Raw genomic sequence first — 23,615 nt, forward strand, 5'->3', positions numbered from 1 at the left:
GATGTTATGAGCTTGGACCAGTGAACCCTTAAAGATCAACTTGGGATAACTGCAGGGATGATGGGAGGCTTCTGGGGCCCAGTTTTCCTGCAGAAGCCTAATACCTCTGCTGCTGAGGCTGGGGTAAATGTATTTTTATCAGTGAAAGAGAAGCCCATTCCCCAGGGCAGGGCTTGGGGGCCCAGTTTCCCAGGGATCTGGAGGAGTTGGCTTCCTGGACCGTGGAGACTGGGACATTTTCTTCCCAGTCACAGGGCATCCTGTTCTGCGGCTCTGCCTCACATTCACCCTGTCCCCCTCCCATTTGGACTCTAGTGAGGGGAGACAGCAGTGCTCCATGTGATCAGGAGCTTGGGAGGCTGCCAGGCTGCACATGCCCAAAGCCCACTATAAGGAAGTTGACCATCAGTTCAGGGAGGCCCTGCAGATGCCTCCTTTCTTCAGAAGAACGGAGAACGCTCTCGTGTAAGAGGGCACTGACAATCTGCTGAGGAAACCCAGGGGCATAATCAAGCCTGAGCACATGAGCTCTCCCTGGGAGCTGTCCGTTGGACACTCACCAGGACCTGGAACCCAGAGACAGAAGTGGACAAAACAGGAGGATTCTGTCTTGGGATTCAGTGTGTCTGAGCAGGAGAAACCCAAAAGTCTCTCTCGCCTAAGCAGTGTGGCATTTGCATATCTTTCAGCATTTTAAGTCACCCTCAGTTAACCACAGTCTGAAAATATTCAATGAAAAATTCCAGCAATAAATAGTGGCAAGTTCTAAGTTGCACAAAGTTCTGTGTACTGTGATGAAAGTTGGCAACTCCTCACAACGTCCCACCGGGGACATGAATTACCCTTTTGTCCACACTGCAGACAAATATGCTGGTCAGCCTCTCTGCATCCAGGCTCCCTCACAAAGATGTTGAGGTCAGAGTACAGGGTCAGGTGATATCTCCTTTCTCCCACCTGTCTGCATATGACTGCAGAACACAGGTGGAACCAGGGCCCAGGCTCTTGCCACAAGCCCTGCTCACAGATTTGTGGCTGGACTGAGTGTGCATCTAGAAGCAGCATACCAAAACAGACATGCATAATGCAAAGCCCTGCCCAGCTCCAGAGTGGCCACCTCCCTATTCTTATGCTGCTGGCCCCACTAGCAACATAAAATGATCATATTAAAGACCTGGGGGTGAAAATCCAAAGTGGAGCACAGGCATGACTGAAATCCACCCAGAGCCAAAAAGGGCACAGGTGGCAGCCCAGCCAAGGTGAGCGCTGGGCCCTGTGAGAGCTACATGCTGGCTGGAGCGTTCTGCCTGACACTGCTTGCTGTCTGGCCTCATCCCTCCAGGCCCAGTTCAGACATGCGAGATGTTGGCCTTCAGGGATTGTTTCTCTCTTGGAACCTAAGATCATCCGAGACCCTTGGTGCTCTTGCACCTTGATTTCCTCCCCAGTAGCATCAATGGTGCAGCTGGCTCCACCGAGGTCATGTCCCCTGTGGCCACTCACATGCCTTACCCCTAGGGGCAGTTGGTGTGGTGAGGCCTCTGCTTTCCCAATAGTTCTGTCTGCTCAAAGTTTGACTCATCTTTTTCAGGGAGTTTGTTTCTTTGGATGATTTCTTCTTTGTCTCTTTCAGCTTTGAAAAGTTGAAAAGACGGAAAAAGCATAAAGAATTTTGTGACCCAAATTAGCAAAGGTTTTCTGTCTTGTTTGTTCTCAGTCCTTGGAAAACAAAGAAGACATGACAGAGGCAGCTGCAGGCTTTTGAACGCCTACAGCTCCTCACCAGCAGCCAGCAGTTTGATTGCATTTTTATAGTCCTTTTTAAACTTTTGCACAGATCACTATTTACATTTATTTTTTATCTGAATTTCTACATAAGTGGCACCAGCTATATCTGGTATTCTGCATCTTCTTTTCACAGTGTGTGAAACTAGCACCAAACCCGTTATTTATATTTTATCCTGCCAGTTTGAATGTTCACATTTAGGCTTTTATTTATCTAAAGTCCCCTCTGAGCTGGAGTACAGGAGGCTCCACAAGGACCTTGGCCCCCAGGTGTGCACCCCCAGCTTCCTGCAAGTGGTGTCTGTTCCGCTTTCTCCCAGTTCTGCCCCACTATTCTCTTTCCCTGTACTGATGTCACATCTCTGCCATTGCTAAATGACATGAATGTGCTATTTCATTAACTTGGACCAAATATGTGTCTTTCCACAGTGCCAGAATTTACTGAATAGCAATAAGTTCACAGACCATACCACTCTCATCAGTGGCATTTCACTGAATACTGGTATGTCACCTGGTAGTCATAAACTGGGCCATCAAAAGTTCTTTTATTCTGAGTTAATTTCTAGTGGTTGTAACACTTGTGTCACACATTTATATATATGTACGTGTGTGTGTGTGTGTGTGTGTGTGTGTGTGTTACAAAAAGGCTAGAGAAAGATTAAGGCAGGTAGTCAGATGAGATTAGGAAGCAGCCAAAGAAACTGTTTAGGGCACAGAGCTATCAGAGTGCAGGAACCTAACCTAGGCGCAGGTCCACAGCTTTAGCTTGAGATGTCAGCTTGGAGTGGGCTGTGCATGGCCATCACAGGCAGGAGAAGCTGCACTCCACTAAAGCCCCAAAACAGAGATTTGGAAGTTTATTGCTGTGGTGATTTTCCTGGGCAAGGGTTATGACGAGTGACCAGGTGAGCATGTCAGGGTACTGTTATGTCCAGTCTGGGGGTGCCTGCCCTTCTATGGGTCTTGAGTAAAGAGGTTGCATCATTTGGAGATCTAATGTGTTTGTTCAATGAGCTCATGGGTCTGGTTTTTCCGACATGAGTTTGATACACCCATGTATCCATGTGCTTCTGATTAACTTGATAAGTGCAGGGTGATTATTGCAGGGCCTGACCGTGGACCTACATGGAGAAATGCTTATCTCGCTCATTGTGCAGCAGGGAGGTCTAATACAGAACATTATGTTGTGGGACAGAGTGCTGTCAGAACACTGGCTCCTTTGACAAGGAGTTATTCCCCTGTTGGTGCAAGGGCAGCCTGCGTGGCAGTTTCTGAACTCTTGGTGTCTGGGCTCCCGTAAGATGATATGTTGTGTATCACTTCTGGCCTATCATGACCGTCACATGTAAATTGGCACATACCCACTATAAAAGCTATTTTTGCTGCGCAATAAAGCAGACGCTCTTCTCTGAAACCATCTCCGGAGGGGTTTCTCCGTGCCCTCAATCTCCCTATAGTCCATGCTGGAAGGGCAGGCCCCTCGGCAGGTGATCATTCTTATCAGCACACTGATTTATCAGTTTTGCCTCATGGTTGTGCGAGGCAGACAGTCATTGTTTACTTGTACAAAAAGCATATTGAAAAATTCTACCTCAGCACTAAAACTCAAAATGGGATAGCTCTTGGCAAACTACTGCTTTATAAGATAAAGTAACAAAGATTTGGGCACAACCTCAGAGCTGCAGTTCTACACACCATGGAATCACTCAGGACAAGCAGAGCCTGAGAACTGCTGTTCTGCACACCACGGGAACACTCGGGGCAGGTGCGGCCTGAGAACTGCTATTCTACACACCATGGAGTAGAGAACACTATACCTTCACAAAAAGTTTGCTTTCTCATACATTCTCCCAATTTGGCTCCCACAGGCCCCCAGAAAAGTTTTAACTATTTTCCTTGTCAAACCTTTTTTTTTTTTTTAAGAGAGAGAATTTTTTAATATTTATTTTTTTAGTTTTCGGTGGACGTGACATCTTTTATTTTTATGTGGTGCTGAGGATGGAACCCAGCACCCCGTGCCTGCCAGGCGAGTGCGTTACCGCTTGAGCCACATCGCCAGCCCTTGTCAAACCTTCTTAACGCTTATATTAAGAAAGGAAATGCTAAACAGAGGAGCAGATAGACTCGGCAGCATCGTCTTTCTCCTGATCGCCATCTGCCTAGTGCCTTTTTCCCATCTGCCCACTGCTTTTCACCTCACATGGCCTTGGCCAACTTCAGCCCACTTCCTACCCCGCCATTGTTCATACTCACAAGGAGGCAGCTCCGCCCTTGGCCTGGCAGGAGGAGGGCAGGGCGGGAGCCCAGAGAGCAGCGTGCTCCAGGACTCAGGCCTGGTTGGCCTCAGAGACAGCTCCCAGGCTTCCCAAGCTTCCCATGGCTGTCCTTCTCCCCAGCCTCTCACGCCAGGCTGCTCAGAGCTGACCACAGACGGTGAAACTGGTGCCAAGCCACAGCTTCGTTCAGACCCTGCTGTCTTCCGAGCATCTCCATTCCTCCTTCTCAATGACCCAGTCCAGGCTCAGGGCAGTGAGGAGTCCTCCGCTGAGTGGTCACATAGTGCCGTGTCCCAGGCAGAGTGGTGCATGGGGTTCCTCCAACACTCAGCCCTGTGCTGGGCGCCCAGGGAGCAGCAGAACCCATTCCCTGACTCCCCTCTTCTCTGAATCCTGCCCTGCTCTTGCCCTCAGGTGGGGAGGTGTGGGGGCAGGAGGCTGGGGCAGTGCCTGGGGCTGCCGGAAACCTGCTGGGCTGAAGCCCTACTCTCTCCTGAGCCTGGCACCTGAGACCCCAGGGACACAGAACTCGGGTTATTCTCCTGGTCTCCCTGTTCCTGGGGACATTTACATAACCAATGCCTCAGCCTCAGGAGAAGACTGCAGTACATTCCCCAATAGAAAACAAGCAGCAGAGAGAAAGTGAGTCGGAAAGGAGCAGGAAAGGCCTGTCAGAAGAGCAGCTGTAACAGCGGGGCTAACATTCTCAAAGACAAGACAGGGGCAGATCTCTCTCATACTGTTTTCTGCAGGTATTTCCCAGAGCTCTGCTTCCAAAGGGTAGCTCTCCAATTACAGCCAGAGATTATTGCCATGGAGTTAGCAGTCACTATCTACTCATTCAAGGCTCTGTAAGGCATCAGTTAGCAACATTGCAGTATCTTATGCGTTTGCCCTTCAATGCCGAGCTCTCTGCTAATTAGAAGTATTTTTCCATGCCTTTTCAACAAAATGGAGATGTTGTTCCAGGCTGCCTAGCCCCTCCCCACCATGTTCCCCGGATTTGTGCCAGGTGAGGAAATATCAGCAGCCACCAGTTCATTTCTTCTGACTTCAGTTCCACTGAGCATAGTTACCAATGCTTCTCTTAAATAATGGAGTGTTCTCTCTAGACACCCTGTTATACCACTGAAGTAGGCCTTAAATTAGGGTCAAGAATGTCTAACTTGGGCTGGGGTTGTAGCTCAGATGTAGAGTGCCTGCCTTGCATGTGTGAGGCACCAGGTTTAAACCTCAGCACCACATAAAAAAATAAATAAAATAAAGGTATTGTTCATCTACAACTCTATATATATAATTATTATTATTTTTAAGAATGTCCACCTTGAAATCCATTGGTCACTAGGAGCAGAGTGGCAGCATTGTCCTGACTCATCTGCACACCTGGCTGGGTGGTAAGAGGTTCAGAGATCACAGCTTCCACCATCCATTCCACTCTCTCTGTTCACTTTGTACCTATTTTCATTTTTAAAAGTTTAAATGGCATCCCACAAACATTGCATACCTTTTCAAACTCAAAATCCACCCTCTCCAAGTGAGTTCCAGCCTGGCTGAGGACAGTGGGTGGCATTTGTGCCACAAGGGAGAGTAGATTCACCTGCTGACAGGTGACAAGAAGGGCCATGTGACTGCCACACCAAACTCAGGAGGAGTGCTGGCGCCCCCTTATCCGTCGAAGCATCACTGTGAGGGAGGCACCACCTGATCCCTGTCTCGGCAGAGAGAAAACTGCAGCCCGGGTCCCAGGCTGGCTGTGAAGTCCTGGGCTCTGCTGGGCCGCCTGAGTGGCCTTTACTACTGTCTCGTGGTGGGCTTTTCTAGAGACCCTCACCATCATTGTTCTTATTAACAAGATATTAGCAAAAATTTCTGCAAAGAACTCAATGTGGTTTGAAACTTTCTATTTTCTGTAAGGACTAAGTTGCTCTTTCATGCAAAAGCTAAATATACCAGCACACTTAGTGAAGTACAAAAAATTTAGCACTTCTGCTTTCTTTTATTTAAATTTTTTTCAGTTGTACCTGAAAACAATCTTTATTTTTTATTTATTTGTTTTATAACGTGGTGCTGAGGACTGGACCCAGGGCCTCATGCGTGTAAGGCAAGTGCTGTAACTGAGCCTCAAACCCAACTTCTGCTTTCTATGGTAAAAACTTGTGAAACCTCTGTCCAGCCTAGAAATATGGGACAAAGTGCACTGTTATGTACCCACTGACTGACATGATCCACCCCACTGGGTGTAAAGTTTAAAGAATTTCCAGACTTGGGGTCCAGAGATTTTTAGACAATAGCCATTCTGGACTGCTGCAGCTAATAAGCCCGCTTCCTGCTAGTTCCTCATCTGTCCTGCTGCAGCCTGACCAGCCCCAGGTCCTGATGCTAGACCGTCAGCCTTGGTCTGGCTCCACCATGGGATGTGGCCAGCAGACACACCAGGTTCTGACACCTAGGAGCAGCAGCTTGTGCTGTCACTCTGTCCCCGAGAGCCTGGTTCCCAGGGAGTCACAGGTGAGGGCTGTGGTGACATGGTGGCTAACCCTGCTCAGAGTTCTTGGAATGCAGCCCTCTTCAGCAAGGACAAGGAGCTGACCACCCCAGGGTGGTGCCCAGGACAGTGGGTTCCCCTGAGCACAGGTGTCCATGACGGAACAAGAAGACAGAATTCATCAGACAAGCTTTGCAAGGCCCAAAGGGTGCTTCCACCCGCCTCGTGCCTTCTCATGGGCAGCTGCTCACCAACTGGAACGAAGGCTCCCGCTTATGCAGGTCACTCAGGAAGACCCGAGGCACTTTCCTGCGGCTGTGAAGGCTCCCATTTGTTGGGATGAAAACCCTCTTTTACCTGAAAATTCCTTGTGAATGCATGCTCAGCATTACTGTGTTCACACAGACCAAAGAGACTACTGCTCAGGAACGTTTCATATTTCTATTTTATTCACCACAAGCACATCTAAGCACAAGGTAAACCAAAAGCCACACATTAAGCACATTTCAGTTTCAGACCAGACTGTAGGAAGGGCGCTCAGGGTCCTGAGGCTTCACTGGGGACTGAGATGGTGCCACGGCTTCTGCCTGGCCTGCAAGGCCTCAGCCCCCCTGGCCATCCCACAGGAGCTGGGGGTAGAATGATCCCGTCTCAAGCAGGCCACCTTGAGTGGGTGGGGCCGTCTGCACAGACCCTGTGAGGTGTGCTCCCGGGCCTCACTGCTGCCTAACATCTGCATGTGCCTCTGCACCCCCAGATGCACAGCTGTGTCTGAGCAGGTTGCGCCTGTCTGCTCTGTGTCTTGAGAATCCCCCTGTGAGGGGGGTGACAGTCCTCCTCGGAAACTCTGGTAACCTACTCACAGTTGATCTTAGGAGTGAGGAGGCTCCACTGCAGATTGGGAAGAAGACCAGTGAGAGTTAGCAGTGGAAGAACTGCTTCCCCTCATCTCTGCCCTATCATATGCTATCAGCCTCATCTCCCAGACAACAGTGAATCCACCAAACCCAGAAAAGCTCCTCTGGAGTCAAGATGAGCAGATAGGAGCTGCTGACATGCCCTCTGTGCACCCTCGTTTCCAACGTGTTTTTTCTTCCCAGGGAATCTGCAATGATATGCTGCAAAGGGGAAGGGCGAACACCGACAGACAAATGGACAGGTGTCCCTGCCCCCAGGGCCCATCACTCATGCCAGCAGGGACCCTGGTCGGACAATGTGATGTTCAGTTCTGCTCACTCAGAGTGTCCACCAGTGCAGGCAGAAGTCCACCCCAAGCTCAGGCCAACACCCTGAGTGAACAAGCTGGGCACAGGTCTCCTCCTAGTGTGTCTGTCCCCACCTACAGTGAAAATCTGGACCCTCCACAGCCTCTTGCAGTCCAGGACCTGAGCGTCCCCATCCATGATGAAAGCTTGGATACAGGCCACCAGACATGGCCACTGAGCCCTCACAGCATCTTCCACACTAGGTCAGTGTCCACATGACACCTCTGGATTCCCCATTGTCACCTGATGGTATCAGGCACAAACAGAAGTCAAAGTGCTTCCAGCTCCCCACAGTTTGCATGCAGAGAGCGCTGGTTGGAGTCCCTCTCCACTCCGCATGGTCCCACGTGAAAGCCGGGACATCACTGCAGGTGGCCTAGCCAGCATGGGGTCCTTTTGTCATCACTGCAGGTGGCCTAGCCAGCATGGGGTCCTTTTGTCATCACTGCAGGTGGCCTAGCCAGCATGGGGTCCTTTTGTCATCACTGCAGGTGGCCTAGCCAGCATGGGGTCCTTTTGTCATCACTGCAGGTGGCCTAGCCAGCATGGGGTCCTTTTGTCATGGCTCCTTTCACAGCACAGCATGCAGACTCTTATCGGAGAAGAGCACACCTAACTGCATGTTTCTGAGCTTTTATTCAAGCCCAGCTCAGAAAAATAATTTCTCTATCTGCATTTTTGCATGATGCTATCAGTAGACCTTGACAATGCCATAAAAACAGATACATACCAGCTACCACCGCATTCCTGAAGGAAACCTGCTTGGTTTGAAGGAAGGAAGGGAGGAAGGAAGGGAGGGAAGGAGGGAGGACTCAACAGCAGAGCGGTGCCTGCCTTCTTTCCTCCTTCCCTCCCTGCCTTCCCTCCCTCCCTCTCCTTCCACATCCGTCAAACAAGGCATTGCCTAAAGTTCTTGGTAACCATGAAAATACTCCTTGGAGGCCTAGGATCTGGCCCAGGACAGGTGGTATCCGACTTGCCTCAGAGTGTGGTCACTGTTCTACGGCATCTGCTGGACTGCCCTTGTATGCTCTTGGGCAGAAATGCTGTAGATAGGAGTCAAGCACGTGTGGTTTATGAGTGCAGAGTGTCTTCACGGAGGAGTCAGAACAGTTTAACTTTGTTCTTCTCATGCAAATCTTGGCACCCACCCTGGGACAGGCTCCAGAACCGGATGAGCACTGGAACAAACAGGGCTTTGCCTGTCTGAAGCTCATTCTGCAGATGTTTGGTCACCTTTGCTGCAGGTCAGGTTGAAGAATGCAGTGAGGTTGTCCATAGGGAGGCTGTGATTCAGTCTAGCTGTGGACACACTGGCCAGAAGAACACCTTCACCCCCAGCCACCCAGCCAAGGGTAGCAGCCCGTATCTCAGGTTCCAGCAGAGCAACTGGGCTGGCACTGGCTTTACATATTCACTGAAAACCCAGTCATTGGAGCAGAGTTGTGGCTTACACACACAGGAAACAGAAACCAGAGAGGGCTGTTCTCCTACAAAGGTTCCACTCACTCCAGAGGCAATTTCCTTTCAACCTGGGATCATAAAAGGAAAAGCCAGAGGCCCTCCACTGGCAAGAGCAGGAGCCACAGCAGATCTGTTTCCTGCTTATAAATGCCCTTTTAACGTTCAATAGCTCTCACAGGAACTGTGAGGGCACACTGTCTTTCACTCAGAGAAATAGCTGCAGAAAGTATGTCATTTTTTTATCAAGATTTTTCTTTAATACATGCTATTTCCTGTGGACCTCCAAGGCTGTTTCAGTGGTCACACTAGCAGAGGATTTTCTATCCCTGCAGTTTCCTCTTAATAGGGCAAGATAGGATCTTTGTTTAAATATTTATTTTTTAGCTGTAGATGGACACAATACCTTTGTTTTGTTTACTTATTTTTATGTGGTGCTGAGGATCGAACCCAGGGCATCACACACACTTAGGCAAGCGCTCTACTACTGAGCCACAACCCCAGCCACCCCCTCCCCCTGCCGCAAGATAGGATTCGAGACACTGATCTTGCTTTTCTTTTCTCTGCTTTCTTCAACGTGATTTTGTACTTGGTCAGAGCCAGCATCCACACCCTGACAAGCACCTGAGCACTCATAACTGCAGCATTTCATGTGTCTCCTGAAAACTCGACACTAAAGAACTCCACTATCCACAGGACACATAAGTGGGGACTAGACTGCCATGGAGAGGGAAGGCTGTACAGCTGGGATGAAAAGCAGAAGCAAGGGCAGACACTCTACTCCTTCTGTCTCTCCAGCAGCAACGAGTTTCGGGAGGCAGAGGGACCAATGCCCACACACTTGGCCAGTGTCTGTGGACTTTGCCCTGTTGCTGGAGCACCTCGGCTGGGTCCCTCCTGGCACGTAGTGGATTAATTGTGCTCTCCTATCTGTGAGCTTTGGACTTGCTATCATCAAGTCCCCTCCCAGAAGAAAGGCTACGGCATTTGACAACCTGGTGATTCAGAGGGGAAATCTATGCCTAGTGCTTGGGTGAGTCAGAAGATTCAGACACCAGGAAATGCCCATCTGGAGTTTAATTGAAGGAAAACTTATTTGGTCTCATTTCTCTTTTAACATCATCACAAGTAAACATCATTATTTGCTGATAATTCTAAGATTTTTAGTTGCTATACATCCATTTTAAGGTGGCCTTTAGGAGACCCAGAGTTATTTCCTTATTGCTCTGCATGGCTCTCTGCTACAAGGCTGGAAAATAAAGTTATGCAAAGTGGACTGCAACATTAGCACTCTGGGCAGAGCCAATTTTGTGTGCCTCTTTTCCTTAACCAGGCCCTGAATGAGAGTTAAATGGTCTGATTTGCCAAAAAAAAAAAAAAAAAAAGGTGGGGGGAGGGGGGAGGAGTAAAAGAAAAAGTTTGACCATAGCCAAACTCACCACAGCTGGACAGAAAAATCTGCTTCTGTGTGGCCAGAGGAACCTACAGTCACTGACAGTGCATGGGACACAACATTCAGTCCGTGGTGATGGCGAGGTACCTGACTGGGGTGTGTCCAGTGGTGCTGGTGAGCCAGCTCTGTAGAAGAGGGTCAGAGTGTGCATAGTTTGTATTTGTAGTGTTTCTAACTTCTGTATTGTGTATTCTCCAGCCATGGCCAATTTCCAGTGTCCCAGCTGAGGACTTGGAACCACCTTGAGCAGCCCACAACACTGGCCTCCTGCAGCTATTGGTGTTTCTTCATGAGACTTCATCCTACCAGTCTTGACAGGAGTGTTCCCAAGTGCCAGAGTGTCTAACAGTGGGATTTTCCAAGCTATACAAATGATGGCCACCTGCCACAGAGCCTGTCCCAAGGGCTGCAGCTGGGAGCCTAATAAACCACAGATGGCAGGACCATGGGCCAAGCCACATGGCACTTCCCAGGCAATTTTGTCAGCAGAAATTTATTGCTTTTTTGATGGAATTTAAAAAGGCAGACTCAATAGGAAGGCAACATTTTTTTTTTGAAAAGTTTATTTAACATTCCTAATAATAAACCATTCAACTTTCCAGTCTGTATGAAGTTTTGTTTTGAGATTAAATTTATTTGCAAACCCTCATATAATCCAATTGGATATTAATAAAGCTTTTAATATCAAGTTTTTAAATGTCATTTGAATATCTGCCTTTTCCTATGGGATAACAATAATATTACTATCATATTTTTCTTATTTTTATTACAATTAGTTCTTTACAAGATTATTACTAACAAATCCTGATTTTTAGTACAGGTTGAGAATTCCTTATCAAAAATGCTTGAGCCCACAAGTATTTTGGAATATTTATACATATATAATGAGATATTTTAGGGATGAGACATAAGTCTAAACATGAAATTCATTGATGTTCCCTATATTTTTACACATAACCTGAAGGTAATTTTAAACCTTTTTATTTTAACAAATTTTTATTTTTTGCAGTACTGGGATTTGAGCCCAGAAGCTCTCTACCACTGAAACTATATTCCCTTTATATTTTTTTATCTTAAAAATAGAGTTTTGCTATTGTTTAATTGTCCTGGAACTTGTGATCCTTCTTCTCAGTCTCCCAAGTCACTGGGATTATAGGTGTTTGCCACCACATATGGCTTATACATATATTTAATAAAGTGGATGAAACAAAGTTTTATGGTATAAAATTTTCCACCTCAGGTGGCATATTAGTGCTCAAAGTTTTGGATTTTGGGGCATTTTGAATTATTTTGGACTTTTGAATTAAGGATGCTCAACCTGTACTTTGCTAAGGCAAAAGAGAAACATGATGCTTTAAAATTATTTTTAAATTTCCTATGAACTATTTTATAGTACAAAACTATTTGATATTAAGTATTCTTATGTTCAAATACTAAAAGTAATCTTTACTTCCCAAATTAAGTTTATACTCCAAGATTTTATTTTTAAAATATTTACATAATAAATACAATTTTAATCACTAAGTTCTTCCTCATCACTGAAATATGTACTTTTCTTTATCCTTGGGCGTCTTGAATCATCTGATGTTGAAGGACCCCCTGCACTGGGTTTCCATTTGTTTTGTTCTTCTTCAATTTTGGCTTGCTGAAATGCAATGGCCTGACTTAGACTGTCAAGAGCAGGATCTTCCCCTTCATCTTCACTTTCTTCTACTTCCTCAATTTCTTCTTCTGGTTCAGGAATTTTCTTTTTTTTCTTTTTTTCTTTCTTCTTTGGAGGCTCCCGTTCTCCAAGCATATTTTTAGGACAGGCATAACTTAAGTGTCCACTTTCCCCACATTCATAACACTTTGATTTATCAAAGTAGTTTCGCCTCCTGATGAACTCTGCTGCTCTTCCATTGTCAATAGCAATGCTTGCCTTTATCACTCTACCAAACAACTGTTTGTTGTTTATTGCCCTTGTGCAGTTTTGTGCAGAGTCTTTATCCAAAAATAAAATAAATGCAACCCCTTTACTTTTCCTGGTATCTTTGTCTTTCATTATAGTAACCTTCACAACTTTGCCATACTTGGAAAATATCCGATATAAATCGTTGTTTGTCAGGGAGAAGGGCAAGTTGGATACATACACTGTGCTCTTACTTGGAGCTAAGCCACCACTCATTTCTTCAGGTGGGGCGAGCCCGGGAGACCAGAGGACCACCAGCCTCGGCTCGGCTGGGGCTCAACCCCGACTTTTCCTCGCCGCGGGCAGTGGATTTGGCATCACCTGTTCCTGCAGGGGTCAGAGGAAAATACCGGGCGGTAGGGCCACCCGTACCCCTTCCCGGTTCGCCTTAGACCCGGGGCCCGGAGGCAGGCCAAGGCAACATTTTTAATGTATCTGAGTTGTAGCAAGCTGTTGTGATAAAGTGCTACACGTATTGGAAAATTTAATTCTGATTTGGTTATGAGCATAAAAATGATAACATGGTTAATGTCCACACTAAACATCCTTCCAATAAATTTTGGAAAAAAGAGAAGTTAAAGTAAATTCAATTAGCAGGGGTCCTTATGACATTAGAAACTGGGGAAAGTTGTCAAAACAAATGATTCAGGGCTCTTGGAAGCATAATATACTATGGTATAACCTTATAATGATGTATAAGGTATATGTGGAAAAGGTAAAATCAGAACACAAAAACAGCTTATAATTTCAGATGAAGCTTCAGCTTCATCTAAGGCTATGGTAGCATGACAGAAAGGGGAGATTTTAGCCAGGACCCTGATGTCATCTTAGAACCAGGCTGGTTGACACCCACAGCGTCCTGGAGAATGAGTCTGCCTGAGACCAGAATTTATTTCAGTGTATGAAGGAACCAAGCTGCCAGAGGCAGCCAGCTCAGAGCTCCTGACTTTCAGTGGTGAGAAGCAGTTCCCAGCCTAGTAACTGCCTCTTCCTTTCCCTGTCTTCAGCTCACTCAGGTGTTGTGGTCCACCTCCGTGTGTGTAAGCAAGAATGTCAAAAAGTCAACAAGTTTGCTTCTTGTTTCCACATATTTTCTTGTCTTTTCTCCAACATAAAACCTAGGGCAATATAAATGACATGAGCCAGCAGTGAGCAGGGTATTGCTGAAGGTCTCATATTTAGGACTAGGTAAAGAAAATGTACAGCAGCTGGCAGCTGCTCTGTTGAAAGCATTCTTCCTTGAAGGACTTCTCTACTATGCTCTAGTGAGATGGAATGAAAAATGGCAAAAGCCAGAGTAAGGAACATCTTCAGGTTAGGAAACGAAAGCCAACTGCATGTTTTATAAACATTTTGAAGAACTTTGAGGCAAACCAACCCAAGGAAGAGGCAGAGGAGGCTGACTCATTGCTGAGACCAGAGAAGTTAACTAGCAGCTCAGTTGAGTAGCCACTAAGGAGACATGACTTTCAGCTGCAGCTTCAACAAGAGTGCTGTGCCCACTGGTGCATACACTCTGTTTCTTGGAGATGCAGATGCCTAAGATAAAGTCAGAACACAGAAACTTAGCTTCTACATTCAGATGAAACCTCAGCTGCATTAGAGGCTATGGTAGAAAGATAGAGGATTTAGGAAGTTAACAAGTATGAGGGACTTTTGTTTTATAGGAGGAACAATTCGAGAAATGGCCTGAAATTACCACGAATTTGGGGGGGAGGGGCCTATAGGAAAACCTTGAAGAGCAAGGCAAATCATGGTTTCCTGACAGGAGGCCCCAAAGCTCCACTGTTTCCTGATGTCAAACCTACCTGAATGGTCATTTCCACATGTATAAATACCTACTCAGTGTCTTGGAGACCCACGGGAAGCAATGTCCTGGAAAATGGGTCTGCACGAGACTGTGCCTACAATTTTTACCATTATTAAAGTCCTTGTAAAGAACTCTGACTCCTCATAACTGGTGGTATCTTATGTTTCATGGCAAATTTACACTAGATAATTCCATGGGTTACATGATATATGTCTTAAAAAATCTAAAATAATAATAGCTAATCCAGATATATGTTTATTTCTCTTTCACACAAAAGAAATTCAGAAATGTAGTGTGGACGTTGGCAGGCCCAGAGCATGATGGGTCCAGAAGCTCATCAGGCCCCAGATCTCTGGCAGGGGGTCTCCATCCCTAAGGTCAGCTCAGGCCCAGGACAGGTGGTGCAGTGCCAGATCTTAGAGCCACATCCCAGGAGGAAGGGCATCTTTCCTCTTAAGTAGAATTTCTTTTTCTAAAAATATTTTTTAGTTGTAAATGGATCTTTTTTAAGATTTATTTTTATTTATTATATTCAGTGCTGAGGATCAAACCCAGGGCCTCACACCAGGCAAGCGCTCTACCACTGAGCCACAACTCCATCCCTCTTAAGTAGAATTTCTGAAAGTGTCACACCTAAATGCAAAAAGAGAGTGAAGTTGTACCAACAGATGCACAGTGAGTCCAAGAAGGAGGGGAGAGAGGAAAGTCAGAATGAGTGAAGAAACAGTGCTCTAAACTTCTAAAATGTGAAGGAAAACAATAATCTACATATTTAAGAATCTCAACACCTCGACATTGTATCCTTCAGTGGGATAAACTCAGAAATTCACACCTAGACAAATCATAACCAAAGAATCTGAAAACAATGCGAATGGCCATAAGGGAGAGGCTATTGGGGGGAGCTCAATAGGTTGCCAGTGTGTTTCTTATCAAACCACGCAGGCCAGAGGCACGGAGAGACCATCCCCACTGTTCATGGTAGAAGACTGCCTTTCCAGAACTCCACAGTGCCTCAGGCCTTAGCTCTCGACACCCCAATTCACCTCTGGCCCATCCCTGCCACTCATCCACCAATGGGTGACCAGATTATGTGTGGGCTTTCTCTCCTTGCTCCCTGCAGCACATGGCTCCCAGGTCTAATTGATGGGATCAGGCTCCTGGCTTAAATCTCCCTTTTGGGGGTGCTACCATAGCCTTCGACGGAGCTGAAGCTTCATCTGAATGTATAGGCTGACCCTCTGTTCATGTGGTCAGCAACTTATGGCCTCTTCCTGTGGGTGGTTGGTCTCCTGCCAGAGCCCTTCTGCTACCTGCTTCCCCCCACATCTACATCCCCAAGTTCCCTTCAAAGTTTGCTCATTTGACTCCAGAGCCTGGAACTTCATGCTCTTCCCAGTAGAATGAGGTCAGTCAGCCCCACGCAGCAGTGGACAGTCATGACAGGTAAGAGGCCAGCGAGCCAGAAGCAGTCTCAGGGCCAGCCCAGCCTACACCACAAGTCCCACTTTCAGCACCCTGTCCTTGAGACCTGAGGACCCGGGAGAGGGCTCTAGGACTCCAGGATCCATGGTATCTGAGCTAGACACCCTCCTCCTTTGGGGGGAGAAAGCCAGGTAGGGAGTCAGGACCTGGCTCAGGGGGAGGCCCTGCTGGCCACGTGCTCACTGTCTGATACTGTGAATGTGCAGGCTTTGTCTGCCACGAGGCTTAGGCAGACCAAGGTCCCTTTTGGTCCTAACACTCTACTGCTCATTTATTTCACTGCTTGGATCTCACCTAAAGCAATACTAAAGCAGGATAAGCATGTCACACTGGAAATAATATAATTTTGATGAACTACATTGATGCCATATCTGATGTGACTTCAAAGTCTGAACTTGATCCCAGCATGTCAGGAGGACTTGAGCTATTTGGATCCAGCATTTCCATCTGGGATTAGCAGCCTGTCTGCTGCATGTCTCTCCCTACCTTTCCTATAGTTGAGACAGGCTTTCATGGCTCCTGAAAAACTTTCTTCTTCCTTCACAGAGCTTTTAGTTTTTATGGGGAACCGGGATTTTTTTTTTTTTTTTTAAGCAAAGGGGGGCTGAGCTGAGATTTAAATAACTGAAAGAAATCACAAGATGCCATGATGGTCTAGTGAGCAATAAGGACAATACACCCCAGGGGGGTGGGAGCAGAGGGGGCACTTGACATCGCTGGTCAATAGGTGTTTTGCAGGAAGGACAGACCAGCAGACTTGGAGCACAAAGCCTGGTCCCACCTGGACCCACCCCTGGCTGCTCCATGTGCCTCTCAGAGGTGGGAAACAGGTTTAGGAAGGTTATGGGCCCAAGAGGCATCCGCTGGAATGCAGACGCTAGTTTCACCTGTTGCTCCTTGCGTGTTGTGCACGGGACAGGGAGCTGAAAGTGGAGTCATACGCAGGTCTAGGCATCAGAGTGGGGATGAGCTACAAGTTGGGTGGCCATGGGGTCTTCACATGGGCCTTCCTGTTCCAACCGCACACATTCCATGTGTGACAATTGCTAGGCACCTAGGTGTACAGCCCTGAAATCCTATTCTAACCAAGAGATGAAAGACATAAGCAATGGCATGCTGAACCTAACCTTCTCCTGTCTTTGACCTCACCCTGGCTGCCCACTGTGTCTGAGCCCACAGACTGTACTACTTGCTGCCCTTCCAGGAGCAGCTGTCACTGCATCGCCCCTTGCACATGTGTGCACTCACAGTGCTCACTGCCTGCTTTCTCACCTAGTACTGCCACCATGTTGCAGAGGGTGGAGTTCCCAAAGATCAGGAATTCTTCCTTTGGAGTGGCCCAGGTGGTGATGTGGTTCTTTTTCCTTTCCTTCCTTTTTTTTTTTTTGCAGGGGATGGCCACACCTGGGAATTAAACATTAAATCCGGTGACTCACTTACTATTGCAGTATTATTGCTGCAGAGAATAAAGTGGTCTTCACGCATTGCGCGAAGACCCCACCAGATATACTACGCTCTGTGTTCCAAAGGGGAAGTGCAGGATGAGTAAGCCTGTAGGGCATGAAGTCCAGAGAGTTCCAAGGGCAAGGGTGCACAGGGAAGGCCAGCACATGTGCAGCACAGGGAAAGCCAGCATGCTGAGTTCAGGGAGGCATGAACCACTAGGTGCTTGTACCCAGCAACTACCTGCTCACTGCCATGAGACCTCCCTGTGGCAGCAACCACTAGTTCAAATATCTCCAACTCCTTGGATACTGTCAAGAGTAGACTGCCTTAAAGAAACAAAACAAAACATTTTTCCCAAATATGTAAATGTGTTAAATGAGTCAAATGCCCCAAATATGTAGCATGTGGGCATCTCTTTTCTGCTCATCATGTCTCTGGGCCACTTCTCCAACACCCCAGTGGCACCACAAGTCTAGCCTTTTTCTTTCCTCTATGAGTGCTTTCCTCTCCATCCTTTGGTGACAGTCCAGGGGTCACCAAACATATTAATCTTTACAAGGGCACCCAAGTACTGTAGCAAAAGACTCGCTGGATGTGAGTCCATCTGAACCTGCCTGAACCACCTCTGAGTTCCTGTGGTTACTTTGTAGGTGTCTACTCTTGCTCTGTGGGCTCACACTATTGCTTTGCTCCTGCTATTACCTTGCAGGCTATTGTGCTTTGTGGGTTCTGTTGTTAAATCGCGGCTTTCTTGTACTTCTGGTGTTATTTTATAAACTATTATTATTTTGTGAGTTTCTGAAATCATTTTGGCTCCTCAACACAGCCAACAGATTTCCTTCATAAGGAATTGTGTGGATGCTAGCAAATTAGATTAACATATATACAGATGGTCCCCAACTTACAAGATGGCACTTACATGACATTTGACTTTAGTATGATGTGAAAGTACAGCCATGCTTCTGTTCCTCACTTCCAGTACACTATTTGATAAGTCACATGAGATATTTAACACTTTTAAAGTAAGATTTGTGATAGATGACTGTGCCTGACTGTAAGCTGTTGTAAATGTTCTGAGCATGTTTAAGGTGGGCTGCGCTAAGGCACGACATTTGGCGGGTTGAGTGTATTAAATGCATTTCTGAGTCACAATATTCTAAACTTATGTGGGTTTATGGGGATAAAACGCCACGGCAAGCTAAGGACTACCTGTGTTTTACGGCCCCATTGTAGTGGCAGAATCTTGGCTTGCCAATATCTAATCAACTCGACAAGCAGTTAACCTTGATCCAATAGTCCCAACTATAGAGGTTTCCTTGCAAGTACACTTCCACTACAAACAAGAAAAAACACAGTCGATGGGCACTGTGTGAAGGAAAGGAAGAAGGGGAAGGCGGTGTACGCAATACTGCCCACTTGGCCCTGATGGGTTTCACATGACTTGTAAAGTAGCCAAAAGTCAGTATTAGAAATGACTCACAGAATCATTTTCAAAGATGAATACTTACCTTCCTGTGATGCGTTCCACATACAGAAACTCGTTCTGAAAGGGAAGACACTAAATTGAACGTGCATATTTGCTGACTGCACACGAGGCGCTTCCAGGTGTTCTGCACGACGCTGGCGCACGCACAAAGCAATCCCCGAGCAGCCGGCCTCTGCCCGCCCTGCGGGCTCCGCCAGGCCAGTCCGCCGCGGGAGGGCCGCGCTCACACGCACACACGCCCCGTACGCCCAGCGAGGCTGAAGCTGGGCGGTTCGCTGGCCGCTGGCTGCCGGCCAGCCCCCGTGCTCAACTGAGCGGCCGAGCCTGGGTCCCCGCGCCGCCAAACCCGGCTGCGCGGACCCGCCCACGCCTCTAGGGCCGGGCCAAAGGGCACCTCTCCTGGAGCCCCGCAGGAGCGGGCGAGGCGGCGCTCACTGCGCACGCGCGCTGCTGGCCACCAGCTCTTAGCAACACCGACCGGAGCCGCGACGGCCAATCAGCGCGGCCGGGGGCGGGGCTTCCCGTAGAGGCGGTGACGGCGGGCGACTTCCGGCAATATTCTCGGTGCAACGCAGTCGGTGCGCACTGAGGCTGTCGCGTCGGGTGAGGCCAGGCAAGTGCGGAGAGGAGCACAGGGGGGCTGGGGGCCGCGGTCTGCCAGCGGGGAGCGGGTGGCCAGGTATGGAGAAGTCGTGGGCCGCCAGTGGGGAGGGGCCCGCTAGGAGGGAGAGGACGGCCGGGTGGGACTGCGCCTGGGGGCCAGCAGTGGGGAGAGGAGCGCCAGGTGGGACCGGAGCTGTGGGGCCCATCAGTGCGGAGGGGATCGCCAGGTGGGGAGAAGTCGTGGGCCCGCCCGTGACGAGGGGACCTTCAGGTGGGGAGGGATCGCCAGGTGGGACCGGGGCCTTGGCGGTGCACTGCGGAGCCTGCCCTCGGTTGACCTGCCATAGGGCTCACCTAGTCCCCACCTAGCTCCAAGGCGTCCTCTGTCGGTCCTTGCTTTGTCTGCCTCCCTCTGGACCCAGAGAGAGCTGCTCTGCAAACCTAGGCCTCTCCCTGTTCTCTTGAGTTCCTGTGCACCTTCTCTGTGACATATGCCTGGGAATGACCCCGTTCTCCTCCACGCCACTGTGTACCTACCTACTATTTTTCTTGCAGGTGGTACTTGAGAATGTGTATCCTTCCCTTCACAGCTCATTTTGGCCTTTTGAATTCCATCTCTATTCCAGGGCCTATTCAGACTCACCTTGAACTAGGAGTCTGAAGAACTGTCTTCAGTGAAGTTCTCTTTTTGCCTATTCCCAGTTCTTTTACTATCTAATCAGAAAAGACCTGATTTCTCTTTCATACAGCTTTTCCCCTGCTTGCATTGTTTTCCTTTTCCGTGAAGCATCAGTAATTGTCTTTCAGACCTTGTTGGAGTGAATCCCACTTTTGACTCTCAGCCTCTAATTTGCAATGTTTTGGTGTACTCTCTGAATCAAATTTGTTCACACTTACAAACCAACGTTTGACCCAAAATTGTTTGATCTTAAGTTATTTGGAAACATCATAAGAAAACGCAATAAAGAAAAATAGAATGCTTATCAAATTGAAGACCAGTTATTCCTTCTTATTTCAGAACAATGAAAAATAAGAAGGGGGAAAGTAAGTTCCTATACTAACTTCTTTTTCTGAATTTGAATAGCAACTGACTTGCTATTTTGTTTATTGTGTATGCTATTGTAGCTCTTGTTTAACAGTTCTTATTGTTTTTAAAGCCCAACTTAATAGTTGCATTAAGTACTATTTTCATCTAGCTTAAATAAGGAAACACATGTGGCCTGTTAAAATGTATTAGGGTTTTGTTTTCCTTGTCTTAGTACTGTTGTATTTAAATGAATCATTACTTTAGATTATGTTGGTGATGTCACATAAGTTTTAAAAAAAAAAACTCTTGTAAATATATGGCATCTTTTACTAAGGTTTTCAGGAACTGCTTTTATAAACATAGTGGCTGAGAGCATGCATTCTAGAGCTAGAGCCCCTAATTTTGAATCCTGTTCCACCAAACTCTTTGCCTTGATGTTCTCATATACAGAAGAGAACTAAACCTGTAAAGTGAGAATGACGTTTCCTATCTTGTTGGGTAGTATGACAACTAAATGAGATAATGCCTGTAAATTGTTTAGATTGATGTCCACCCCATACTAATCTCTGGTAAATGTTATCATCACTAGTCTTACCAGTTAGGAAAACCTATGCTTATAAGAAGAAAAGACATTTCTTGATTAGTTCAGATTCTTTCATGCCAGGAATTTCCACTGAGAAATGTATTTCATAGTCCTGTTCTGCAGTACTCCACTCTCATGTCCTGCCATATTAAACAGGAGGTTTAAAATAGTTTAGCCCTATATGCTCTCTGACATAGTTAGCATAAGATGTGCTTAAATATTGCTGTTATACAAAATGAGTAGACTCTGAATAGTCACTCTTTTATTTTGTATTAATTTTCAGAAATAATTTCCAGTTTTAATTTTTGTATTTGCAAATTCTCAAAGGTAATTTTAATTAAAATAAACTTGTAAAACTCTAGCAATTCACATTTTTTAGCTGTGCAGATAAATTCCTGAACAAAGTTGTAGGGTATCATTCTAAAAATTAAGTAGCTTGTTTTCTGATTTGTAAAATCAGTTGCTCAGATTGGGAGTATTTTTGAAAACTTAACATGTGGGCTTCTTAAATTGCAACTTCTCTTTTTTGCATTTCCCAGTGACTGACTTATTTGTTACTTTTTTAAAAAAAAATCTGTTTAGTTCTTAAACTATATAAATTTAAAATAAAGCTCAGGATAATCCAGAGATTTTACCATTACAAATTTATGAAATACACACATCTGCTGAAGAGCTATTTTTTTTTTCTGTTGAAAAATCTGGGGCATGGGCTTGTTTATTTCCCATGGTCCATTAGCTTCATTGCACTACTGGCCAATCCAAAACAGGAAGGAAGGAAAGAATCACTTAACTGCTGAAAAATTCACTCCAAATCATATTAATTTCTTCCCAAGTTGTTATAGTCAAAATTGTAATATGGGTAGAGGTGTTTTTAAAAAGGTTATTTTATTGGACACACCACGCTGGCTCTTTGTGTGTTTTGCTAGGGTTAGCACCCAGGGCCTCACACGTGCCAGTCAATGCTCTACCACTGTGCCACATCCCCAGCCAACACTGGCTGTTTACATAAATATTATAGTCATTTTTTGAAGCCAGAAAATAAGTGTGCTCAATGGGGAACAGACAATAGCCTACACAGGTTAACTTTAAGACAATTTGTTGGCTGAGGACACAGGTCTGCACAGGACACTGATAAGAGTCTGTTGCTTGTGGGGCTCTTTGGCCTGTCTCATTTCTCCATTTAGATCTATACTATCTATCTTTTACCTGTCTTCCTTCTCCATATAGATCTGTCCTTAGATCTATTTAGATCTAAGCCCTAGGAGGTTATCATTCTTTTAACAACACTGTTCACCTTGACACATTGCTCAAAAACATAGTTACCCAGAGTCTTTTGACCCTCTGAATTTCTCTCGGTTGTGTCACATGTATCCTGATCGTACATTTCCCCTCACCATCCCTGTGACTGATATTTCTTTCCTTGCCTCTCCATTCATATGAAATTAACCAGGCTTGAAGGCTGAGCCCATGTCCTCCCTGGAACCTTCCTGGCTGACCTTCCTTCTGTAGTCACTACTATTTTACATGGTTAAATTTCTTTTAGTTGTTCCCTCTTTACCATTTCTTTGTTTTCCATGTTATAGGATCACCTGGATATACAGGTAAACACATGCTTGATGTTACATATGTGTGCTTTGGGTTTTTGTTGTTATTGTTGTTGTTGTTTTGTTTTTGTTTTTGTTTTTAGTTCCTCAGTTGCATGATACACCTTAAGGGCATGGACACCCATTACTATAATATTTAGTGAGTGACAAGTGTTTGTCATGAAGTGACCCTTTTTATGGTCATTTCAGGGTCACCACTGGATTTTCTTTTGAATCCATGGTTCCATTGTGATATTGAGAGGTACTTTGGGAGTTTTCAGAGATTGTCGAGCAGCTTTGTTTTTGTGGTGTACATTTGATGATACTGAAGTTGTCATGTAAAGTAGACATTGCTTCTTCAGGGCCCTTCCATGTCTTGGGGGTGTCCTCTGGCCCATATCTAAATATAGATATATTGTGGATCATAAGATGACTCTGGATTGATTGGACATGAATGGTGGCCTTCACATTTGGAATGATCCATAGCTATGAAGCAGATCTGTAAGACAAGGCTTACCACAGTAGTGCTGAGATTTAAAGAACGTTTTAAAATGATCTTCTAAAGCAAGAATTCAATCAATATATGCCTGAAAAGGGTGTGTCCAGGCTATAAATTATCTTAGCAAGGTTTCATGATCCTTTCGTAAGGAAGAATTATTTCAATGCATAGTTTATACCAGTACAGGAATTGGGTGCTTGGAGTTGACCTAGGGATAATGGTGATGTTTGTGTAATTTCCTTACTAATTCTTTTGTCTCTTCTAAGTTAGCATAAATGCCCATTTGATAGCCTGGATTGTTAGTTACACTACATGTAGTTTGGACTCAGTCTTTCAAGAACTCTCTCTGATATAATATGCTATGTCGTGAAATGCTCCAGGCCTACTTTGATTTTTGGTTGTGTGTGTGTGTGTGTGTGTGTG

The 23,615-nt window shown here is 46.2% G+C and overlaps 2 protein-coding genes across 10 annotated transcripts in view; one reads left to right on the plus strand and one right to left on the minus strand.

Moving 5' to 3' along the window:
* Positions 1-11,651: 11,651 nt before the first annotated feature.
* LOC101972133 (zinc finger CCHC-type and RNA-binding motif-containing protein 1) lies at positions 11,652-19,318 on the minus strand. 3 transcript variants are annotated; one of them, XM_005334339.5, is made up of 3 exons: positions 18,920-19,318; positions 17,238-17,369; positions 11,652-13,791 (listed from the first exon to the last, which is right to left on the minus strand). In XM_005334339.5, exon 3 carries the CDS (start codon positions 12,887-12,889, stop codon positions 12,236-12,238), a length of 654 nt encoding a protein of 217 aa, XP_005334396.2. In that variant the 5' UTR covers positions 12,890-13,791; positions 17,238-17,369; positions 18,920-19,318; the 3' UTR covers positions 11,652-12,235. The 3 variants fall into 3 exon arrangements, with proteins under 3 accessions (XP_005334396.2, XP_021588166.2, XP_013217884.2); XM_021732491.3 differs by having other exon boundaries at positions 11,652-14,212; XM_013362430.4 differs by lacking the exon at positions 17,238-17,369 and having other exon boundaries at positions 11,652-14,212.
* Positions 19,319-19,381: 63 nt separating this feature from the next.
* Positions 19,382-23,615, plus strand: part of Fbxo25 (F-box protein 25) — a 52,500-nt gene continuing 48,266 nt past the window's right edge. For 6 of the 7 annotated variants that reach the window (XR_013430132.1, XM_078030705.1, XM_021732494.3 and 3 more), the window contains exon 1: positions 19,382-19,510. The gene's annotated coding sequence lies outside the window, so the exon portion shown is untranslated. Of the gene's footprint in view, positions 19,577-23,615 lie in introns of all 7 variants that reach the window. The other variant, XM_078030702.1, reaches the window with a different exon arrangement.

Source organism: Ictidomys tridecemlineatus, chromosome 14, assembly GCF_052094955.1.
Source record: "Ictidomys tridecemlineatus isolate mIctTri1 chromosome 14, mIctTri1.hap1, whole genome shotgun sequence".
NCBI lineage: Eukaryota > Metazoa > Chordata > Mammalia > Rodentia > Sciuridae > Ictidomys > Ictidomys tridecemlineatus.

What these genes read in the sequence shown, in the direction of transcription:
- LOC101972133 (XM_013362430.4), bottom strand. Translation starts at nt 12,889, where the DNA reads ATGAGTGGTGGCTTAGCTCCAAGTAAGAGCACAGTGTATGTATCCAAC.